Source organism: Balaenoptera acutorostrata, chromosome 12 (genome assembly GCF_949987535.1).
Source record: "Balaenoptera acutorostrata chromosome 12, mBalAcu1.1, whole genome shotgun sequence".
NCBI classification, from domain to species: domain Eukaryota; kingdom Metazoa; phylum Chordata; class Mammalia; order Artiodactyla; family Balaenopteridae; genus Balaenoptera; species Balaenoptera acutorostrata.
The window spans coordinates 12,450,807-12,461,438 of NC_080075.1; the positions used below are offsets into that span (position 1 = coordinate 12,450,807).

Here is a 10,632-nt window from a genome sequence, read left to right on the forward strand (position 1 = left end):
AAGTAAGATTAGCCTGTAGTTTTCATTTTTGGGATATTTGACATATCAGACCCCTTTATTTTCTTCATAGATATGAGCTCTTGCTACAAAATTTATTTGTTCTATATTTTATTTTATTGAGTAAAGTAACAGAGTTTACATAATTAAATTACACTATAATATTTGCTATAGCCATTATAAATATTTTTACTTTAAAAAATTGTTTTCTTGAAAAAGAATAGATATATATATGTATAACTGAATCACTTTGCTGTATACCCGAAGCTTACACAACATTGTAAATTAACTATACTTCAATTTAAAAAATGGTTATTGAGAAAAAAGAATATTAATGGAATTAGCTAATTATCCAAGCTTAACATTTATACTTAACATTTCAGTATCATGGTACTCTCAACAAACTATTGAAACTTTAACATGACTCTTTTGATCAGTGATGAAAGCATCTAGATTTTGCACAGAATTTTTGGCATAATTTATATTATGGTAATTTGGGAGATGATTTGTGAAATCTTGACCCAAAGCTCTTCCTAAGGAAGTCTGTGTTAATTACCTACATTACTAACTCTGCTATGATAGAAGATATAAACATCTATCACTGACAGAAAAAAATAACAGGTAATATAGTTTGTACAGTCAAGTTTTTTTAAAATAAAAAGTTAAGCTCTTAAAAAAATGTTTTCTAGTTTTAATAGAGTAGAGGAGACTTAAAATTTTTTGAATGTTTTGCCATGTATTTAAAATATTTAATCTTAAAATTAAAAATTAAATAAATTGTGTGATTATAGAAAATTTAGTACAATATATAGTAATAAAGTCTTATTGATTCAGCAGTTATGTTTTTTTGGTTTAAAAATATGAGAGTTTGACTTTACGTGGTCTATTCCTTAATATTTTTATTTACATGAATTTCCATGCAAGTTCTATCATAGTGGAGCAAAATGTTACCAAGGAGACAACTGTAAATTTTCACATGATGATCTGACTAAAGAAACAAAGAAACTTTTGGACAAAGTGAGTAATATTTTTGCACCTTGATTACAGATTCATTTGACTTGAATCATGTTTTTATAAGTCATAGTTTATAAAACTCTGCTGAGAGATCAAGGACTTGTTAGTTTATGTTTTATTCTATTAACGTAATGTGCTAGAAAAGCAGGAATATTGGACTAAGAATTAAGAATCTTTTGTTCTTAAAAGATTAAATTATGTGATGTATATGAAACACTTCATACCACTCCTAGTAAATAGTAAATGCTCAATAGTGGCACCTATTATAGTATCCTTTACTTATTAATGATAGTAAGTAATATAATTGCCTTAACCTTAAAAAAAACCAGAATCTTTTGTTCTTATCATTGTTCTGCCATTAAAAAACCTAATTTTTTCAACCAGTCCCTCATAAATTTTATTTCTCTCAGTTGAACTTCTGTTCAAATGCAGTTTATTTATTTTCCAGTTTTATTGAGATATAATTGGCATGCAGCACTGTATAAATTCAAGGTGTACAACATAATGATCTGACTTACATACATCTTGAAATGATGATCACAGGGAGTTTAGTAAACATCCATCATCTCCTATAGATACAAAATTAAAGAAGTAGAAAAGATTTTTTTCCTTGTGATGAAAACTCTTGGGATTTACTCTCTTAACGGCTTTTATATATAATATACAGCACTGTTAATTACATTTACCATGTTGTACTTTATATCCCTAGTACTTATTTATCTTATAGCTCAAAGTTTGTACCTTTTTAGTACCTTCATCCAGTTCTTCCTCCCACTACCTTGGTAACCACAAAATTTGATTTCTACAAAAGCTAATTTACTTTAAGAAATATCCCTTACCTCTTTGAACCTCATATTCTTTATAAAAAATTAGTTAGCTATCTCTGATCTATTTCAACTTTAATATTGTATTCTTCTATTAACAAAGCTAGTTTAGTTTACTCAAGTCTTCACAGTTTTAAATGTGAGGAAGAAAGCTTGGTTTGAAATAGTAATCCTTGCCAATTATTTTTAGGTGTTGAATACTGAAGAAGAAGCTACAAATGAAGACGAAAGAGAGTTAGAAGAACTTAGAAAGCGTGGCATAACTCCTCTTCCCAAACCGCCTCCAGGAGTTGGGCTTCTGCCAACCCCACCAGAGCATTTTCCCTTTTCTGATCCCGAAGATGATTTTCAGACAGATCTCTCTGATGATTTCAAGAAAATTCCATCTCTCTTTGAAATAGTTGTAAAACCTACTGTGGATTTAGCACATAAAATTGGGAAGAAGTAAGTTAAATTTTTCAAAAAAATGGCTGCATTTTCCCCCTAAAAATTCTTATTAAGAAACTAACTTGTATTCCATGTCAATCATATAATTAAACTTAGGTAGAGGTAGCAGATATCTGGCATGCACCCCAACTGCTTCTTCCCGCTTCCTTTTTGCCCCACCCTCTGCTGCCTGCCATCAGTGCTTTTCTGTACAGAATCCTTAACACAGCTTCAGAAACCTCTCCACACACTAATCCTGAAGGGCACTGCCAGGTGGATGGAACTGGCATTCCTACCACCTTGTTACGAGGCAGCACTGTCATTGATAACATCTTCAAATAGTGGGTAATATGTCTCCAGTGTATTCATTCTTTTAGAGAAGTTGTTCCTTGGGCTATTAGAGGGAAACGTCTGGATGAGGCTGCGTCCAGGTTTGCATTTTCCAGTCTTGCTTCCCATCCTCCAGGGTCTGTGCACCTGGGCTCTAAGTCCCATTGTTGATTATTCTTTTAATCCTGAAGACTCAGGGAAGTAATGAGATCTCAGCAATTGAGGAATAAGAAATCTGTAGCAAATATCACAGTTAATGTGAGCCATTAAAAGTATTTCTATGAAAGTCAAGAAGAAGACAAGTCTGTCCACTGCTTGGCTAAATATTATAGATTAGATCCTAGTCAATGCAAAAAGAGAAAGATATAATTGATATGATAATAGATATGATTAGAAATGGTGGGGCAGATTCATTACTTGGGCATTTTCCCTTAGTGAACCCAAAGGAATCACTGACAAAACTATTAGAAGTTGTACAGTTGTTCCTGGGTGTCTGAGGAGGATTGGTTCCAGGAACTCCATGGATACCAAAATCCACAGATGCTCAAGTCCTTTATATTAAACTGGTGAAGTATTTGCATATAACCTTCATACATACTCCCGTATACTTTAAATAATCTCTGGATTATCTATAATACCTAATACAATGCAAATGTTATGTAAATAGTTGTAAATACACTGTAGATACTATGTAAATAGTTGCTGGAGTACAGCAAATCAAGTTTTGCTTTCGGAACTTTTTGCAATTTTTTTCTTCTGAATATTTTCGGTCTGCAGTTGGTTGAATCTGTGGATGCAGAACCTGCTGATATGGAGGGCCAACTGTAATTAAATTAGTAAGATGCCCAGAAAGAAGAGCAACATTCAAAAACTAAAATCTTTTTATATGCAAGCAATAACCAATTAGAAATTGTAATACAAGCGGTACGTTTATAGAGTATAATTCTAATTTTGTTATAAAAAGGTCTGTGTGCGCCTAGAAAAAGGATAAGAAGAGAACCAATCAAAAATTTTATCTCTGGGTGATAGGATTAGAGATGAATCTTATTTATCTTTGTATTTTTCTATATTTTTCAAAACATCAATATTAAGTTTTAGAACGGATAATAGTAAGCAGCAATTAAGAAAACTGTGGGCTGAAATGAAGGCAAGATACATATGTTGGTATTTCTGCTTATAGATAATATGGAATAAATTGCTTCTTAAAAATATAGTTTTCTCTTCTGGTACCGTAAAACATTCAACCAATATCTATCTATTTAGAAATGTAACATTCTTGTTTGCCTCTTTTCTTTGAACTAAGAAATATTATTCTTTTGTCTACAGGCCACCAGCATTTTATAACAGTGCCTCACCACCAGGACCACAATTTCAGGAAAGCAGCCCACATACTCAACATATGTATAGTTCGGGGTCAAGTCCATGTCCCGGACCTAATATGTCTCAGGGACACAATAGTCCTGTGATGCACCCAGGCTCCCCTGGACATCATCCATGCGCAGGACCTCCTGGTCTACCAATGCCGCAGAGCCCACCTTTGCCACCTGGTCCACCTGGAATTGTAGGCCCTCACAGTCAAGCGGGAGTACTTGTTCAACCGGATACACCTTTGACACCACCAAATATGAGTGGCGCTTACCATTGCCCTGGCTTTCCAGAACACATGATGAAAGTACCTAGAGAGAATCACTGTTCTCCAGGTTCATCACACCTGCAAAGTCCTGGTGAAATGCAGCTCAGTACTAATTATGAGTCCTTACAAAACCCAGCTGAGTTTTATGATAATTACTATTCACAGCATGCTGTACATAATTTTCAGCCTCCCAGTAACTCTGGTGGTAAGCTTACCTTTTGAAATAACTCATTTCTAATTTAAAATATCTGGAGTCCTATTTTTCTTTAAAAGCATGAAAAGAATGCATGTTTTAAATAAAGCAACGTAAAATGTGATGAAATTGAAACATTAAAATATGATTTAAATTTAACCAAATATTTGTAACAATAGACCTTTAGATAACCTTAAAAAGTGCTTACAATCACATAATAATCTGATAATCAAATGTGATATTATTGTAACTCAATTTCTTACAACTCACAGTGGTACTTGTCTAGTGGAGTTTTATGCTAAATCAGTGTCTCTTTCCGTGTTATGTATGTAGATGGGACGTGGCATGGTGAATTTGCCCAGCATCAGCCTCCTATCGTTCAAGACTCACCTACCCGTGGGAGTGGGTCGGACAGCAGCGGTAATGTGACAGGCCATGGCCCCCTGCCTGCACCAGGTCTCCTCCCTGCAGTGCAGAGAGCTCTTTTTGTTAGACTTACTCAGAAATACCAAGAAGATGAAGAGCCAGGCAGCACCCAACCTCAGAGGGCACCAAGCAAGGAAGAAGGTGTGTCAGGTGGTATGATAGCATCTTACCTATTTGGATCACTCAGTTCCTGAAATGGTCTTGAATAAGTTAAAATTTGAAAAATGAGTTCGTGGGAACTATCTATTCTATTTCCAATTTATCTCATAGCTCCTATCTTCTTGGGATTGATTGTAGTTTCCAGTGCCATTGATGAATTAGTAGTTAATTGCAAAGGTTTTGATTTGAAGCAATAAAGAGATCTGAAGCTGGAGTGTGAGGCCTGGGCAAGCAGACTTGCTATTAAGCCTTTTTTCTTTTCTTTTTTTTTTTAAAGAAAAGAAATAGAACAGGAACAAGATACCTTCCAGTTCAGGAATTTTAACTTGTAACTCAAGCTCAAAGTTATTTGATTATTAGATATTCATGGGCAGAGGCTGTATACTTCAGGTTCTGCTATGTTATTAGGGAATATTATTTTTAGGGGCAGAGGCTGTATACTTCAGGTTCTGCTATGTTATTAAGGAATATTATTTTTAATGTAAAAGACTACGTGGGGACACTAAGTTTCCCTTAGTATTTTTGATATTGATAAGTGTACAGCAATTAGTTAACTCAGTTAAGGGCAGAGAACTTTAAATCACCCAGTTCTTCTTATGAATTACGAAATTGATGTGTTTGGCCACTCTTAAACATGAAATTTAGGGCTTGCCTGGCAGTCCAGTGGTTAAGACCCTGCACTTCCACTGCAGGGGAGATGGGTTTGATCCCTGGTCTGGGAAGTTTCGCATACCTCGAGGTGCAGCCAAAAAAAAAACCCCCAAAAAACCCCATGAAATTTATGAATAACTGTGTAAAACTAGATAACACTAGGTAGCTACAAGCTATTATATAAACATTGTTTGTTATGTTTTCAAAAAAGGTGTTATTAACTCTTCATTTATTTAGCATGAGAGGGAAATGAGGAATTTCTAATAAGTTAATTTCCTGTAAAATTTATGTGTACTCTTTTAGGTGCTAATTTTAATACACAACCATTTTAATGGTAATCTTTCTTTAAAGTGTAACAAAGCTTTATGTTTTCATAAATAAGAAAATTAAAACTTTTCTACATGATATAAAATTCTATACTATAATACTATAAAATTGGTAATGTTTTATGAGGCTGGTTTTCTCGGAATACAGAAAACGTCTTAAACGGCTAGGTTTTTTTGTGTTTTTGTTCATTGTTAGAAATTTTATTGCCTTTATAAATTTTGTTTGTCCTTTGATAAAATGCTGATACAAATCTCTCAACTATCATTTTCTATCTAATATCTGCTTTCCACTGGCCTTTCTCTACTGTTCTACTTTCTTTCTGCTCTATGTTCATTCTTATTCCAGAAAGAATTTAAGACGGCTTATAAAATATATTGATATGAAAGTGAAAATAAAATAGCATCTTACCTACTTGGATCAGATTTGGATTGTCTTACCTGTCTGGGTCAAGTACCAAATTCTATGAGGAGTGAAACTCCTACACAGAAATATTTAAAATAACTACAACAGCTGAAAGTGAATCACAAGTCTAGCCTGCTCGAGACTTCCTGGAAGTCAAAGAAAAAAAAAAAAAGAGATCCGGCGTCTAGAAGTAGTTTTTTCAGACACTGAGATGGGAGTAAAACTTTTTGCCGTTGTGATTATAATATTGACATACACTATTTTAAGCCACATCCCCGCCCTAAATACGAGTGCTTGTGGTGGTGGTGGTGGTGGTGGTGGTGGTGGTTTTGGCTTCAACAACAGATATTTATTGTCTCACAGTTCTGGGGGCCAGAAGTCTGAGATCTAGGTGTCGGCAGGGTGGATTCCTTCTGAGGGCTGTGAGGGAAGGATCTGTTCTATGTATTTTTTTTTTTTTTTAACATCTTTATTGGAGTATAACTGCTTTACCGAGTGCTTGTTTTGTCAGCACTGTTCTGTTCAAACTAAGTGTGTAACACTAAAGTTCGATGCTGTGGAAACACATTAGTGAGCAGTGAGATGAGGTAAAAGTGAGAATATATATGCTATTCTATTGATCCAAGATATTCTAGGATGTGTATGAATATGTGTGTGTACATATGTTCCTGTATTGGTATATATATATGTGTGTGTGTATATATATATATATATATATACACACACACATATATATATATGGCCAATTCAGAGATAACCTATGTGTGTTTTAATGGAGAGGAAGGAGACTCGCCCTCCTGAAGCATCAGTTTTTATTCCCTTCTCTACTAGAGAGAAGACCTCTGATGGTTAAGTGTCTTAACATTGTGCCTAATACACTAGGGTTACATAGGCTTTAAGAGTAAGGCCCAAAGTGTTCTCGTAAAGTTAAAGCATATAAATTTTAGGCTGTTAGTTTTCTTTGTTGCTTTTAACTTAATGTTTGAATAATTAATATATTCACACAGGTCAAACATCTAAAAATATAGTATGAGTGAAAAGTCCCCACCTGAGCCCACACTTGCTCAGTTCCCTTTGCTTCCTTAACCATCATTGTTAGTGTTTTGTTTTCTTTCCAGGTATTTTTTCTTATAGCTCTCCCTTGTTATCCCGATAAATCCAGAGCTATGAAGTTTAAGGGATTGCTTGAATTAAAGAGAGCCAAAACATTTGGGTATTCCTTTTCAAGAGTGTTTTCCCTTCTCCCCCAGCTCTGTCTTACCACACATTTCTGAGCTCCCTTTGGCCAGTTGGAATGAAAGGTTCAGACTGTTCTCTGACTAGAAGGACATTACACATGTTCTAATATCATACTTCTTTCTTTATAAAGTATAGTGACTGAATTGTTAATTGTTATACCACATCTTATCTTGTTCCAGTGTTGAAACTCTGTCATTTCTATGATGCGTTTTCTTGAAGTTAGACTACACTTATTTCAGAAATAGTATATGTGTTTTTTTTCATCTTAATTAAGGCCAAATATGAATGCTTCATTCTTTACCATAGTTTTTGTCTGCATTTAGATGATACCGTTAACTGGTATTCCAGTAGTGAAGAGGAGGAAGGAAGCAGTGTCAAGTCAATACTGAAAACATTGCAGAAACAAACAGAAACTTTAAGGAGTCAACAACAACCTTCCACAGAACTCAGCACTCCTACTGATCCAAGACTTGCTAAAGAGAAAAATAAAGGAAGCCAAGTTGTTGACCCTAGACTTAGGACTATCTCAAGGCAAGACGTTAGAAAATCTTCTGAGTCTACCCCGCTGGATCTTAGACTTGCATGGGATCCCAGGAAATTAAGAGGGAATGGAAGTGGTCATGTAGGTTCTTCTGTTGGTGGAGCAAAGTTTGATTTACATCATGGAAATGCTGGCCCTAATGTCAAACACAAAAGAGGAGACGATGATGATGAAGATACAGAAAGAGAACTGAGAGAAAAAGCTTTCCTAATACCTTTGGATTCTCCCCCTGGTATAACGCTCCAGGATCCAAGGTCACAACTGAGACAGTTTAGTCACATTAAAATGGATATTACCCTAACCAAACCCAACTTTGCAAAACACATCGTGTGGGCTCCAGAAGACTTACTTCCAGTCCCTTTACCTAAACCTGACCCAGTATCTTCAATCAATTTACCTCTGCCCCCTCTTATAGCTGATCAGAGGCTCAGTAGGTTATGGAACACAAAAAGTGATCTTCGTCAAAGCACAGTGGCCACTGATGCAAAACTAGCAGCCAAGGCCAAAATTAACACAGCAAACAGAGAAGGCTACCTAGAACAATTTGGAGACTTACATAGTTCAGGAAGTAAATTAGGAGATCCTAGGCTGCAAAAAAATTTTGATCCTAGACTTCACAGACTGCATAATACAGAGTCTCATCAAGCAGTTATGAAGGATTCACATACATCAAAGGGTGCCCCTCATTTAGCCAGATCAAACTCTGGTTCATCACAGCCCTTAGGGGCAGTATCTAGCAATTCTGGTCCCGGGGCTTTGCCTCCATATGCCCCTAAACTCTCATCTTCAGCTGGCCTTCCCCTGGGAACTCCAGGTTCAGTTCTTAGTGGTATTAGTTTGTATGACCCTAGGGAGCATAGTTCATCATCTACATCAGAGCTAGCAACAGAAAATGCAGAGAACCAGAAAAAAAGTGGTGGTTTAAAAAGTAGTGATAAAAACGAGCCGCCTCCTGGAGAAGCAGTCCTACCACAGAAAATCGCTCCAAACGTGGACGTCACTGTTGATGGGCCAGCTGACCCACAGGCAGATATTCTTGGGAGTTCCGGTACCGTTCAGGTCCCAGCAGTGCACAGTCTTCCGATTCAGGCATTAACAGGCTTAATTAGACCCCAGTACAGCGATCCAAGACAGTCAAAGCAGCCGGGTCAGGTGAGCCCCACCCCAGATGATGATCCTCGTAGAGCAACAGATGACAAATCTCTGAAAGAGGTTTTTAAAACTTTTGATCCAACTGCTTCACCGTTTTGTTAGCTATTGTGTAATTAAGCAGTTCTTTTCACTCTTGTGACTATTGCAGTCCCCTGCTGTTTTGTAACTGGTTTACCTCTATAGTTTATTTATTTTTAAATTATAAACACTTTTCAGCTGCTAGTATCAGAACCACATGAAGTTATATCCTCTAAAGCCTGTGGTATTTTATATAATATTTTTATAATTTTAAGAGACTGTAGTAATTGACATAGAAACCTATATATCAAGTTAGCTTCAGTAAAAATACTCTTATTGTAAATAAACCGTCATGAACTCAACACTCTGCCTGAATATATGCCAGTTGTCTTTCATAATCAGTGTTTAGATAAATGATTACCACTTTTATATGGTTATTAGTTTCAAGCAATATAATGTACATTACTTTTCAGAAACAGTATTTTGACTAGGATCCTATTTGTCAACACAGAACTGATTAATATGTAATGCTAACTGCTAGCTAAAATGTAAAATGAAGTAAAACATTTTTAAAATCATAATTAGCAGAGCAGTTCATGTTTAAGGGCATCACTTTTGTTAGTACTGGCAATATTATTTGTGTAAATGGAGCATTTGAATGTTGTACCTTTTAAAAGTATTTTATGGTATACTGTATCATAGAAGTTGGAGATATATAAATAGAATGTTTTGCTAAAGTGAAAAATTTCCGAGTTCTCTAACATAACTTTTTAAATTTAATTTTTCATATTAATAGTTATGAGTTACTGCTGTGTTATACGTTATGATGTTTATGCGTTTCGATGTTTTTTGTCTTTAGCAGCATAATTTATATTACTTTTTCAAATGATGTAGCTGCAATAATTGTATTCATCATGACTTTGGCAATTTTTAACAAAATTTTAAAAGATCAGTGAGTCTGTGGTGATTATTGCATTGATAATGTTTTAAATGTCCAGGTTCTATATTTTTTCTTAAATAGCAAGAACACACAGAGATGGTATAGTCAACTGTATATGGCTACCAATAAAGAATCTCTTTCAGATCTCACCTGACTGGCATTCTATAACAGAGGAGACTGCCTGGTGTTTTAATGTATTCAATGTCTTCATAGTTCGGAAACCTCCTGAATTGATTAGAGGTTGTATTTTTATGAAAAATAATTTGTACTCATTCTTGTATATTTATTGCAGTATATAAATAATGGCAACCCTACCTGTTTTATACATATATTATTTATAACTAAAACTAAGTAGTACGC

At 35.2% G+C, this 10,632-nt stretch overlaps 1 protein-coding gene across 2 annotated transcripts in view; it reads left to right on the forward strand.

Annotated features, from left to right (window-relative positions):
* The window catches only part of ZC3H6 (zinc finger CCCH-type containing 6), a 53,489-nt gene extending 43,068 nt beyond the window's left edge, over nt 1-10,421 (forward strand). Inside the window, exons 8-12 of one of the 2 annotated variants that reach the window (XM_057558495.1) lie at nt 905-1,014; nt 2,026-2,279; nt 3,918-4,429; nt 4,751-4,996; nt 7,945-10,421. In XM_057558495.1, coding sequence (XP_057414478.1) covers nt 905-1,014; nt 2,026-2,279; nt 3,918-4,429; nt 4,751-4,996; nt 7,945-9,416 — 2,594 coding nt within the window. In that variant the 3' untranslated portion in view covers nt 9,417-10,421. The remainder of the gene's footprint in view (nt 1-904; nt 1,015-2,025; nt 2,280-3,917; nt 4,430-4,750; nt 4,997-7,944) is intronic. The other variant, XM_007197386.3, reaches the window with a different exon arrangement.
* Nucleotides 10,422-10,632: the final 211 nt, after the last annotated feature.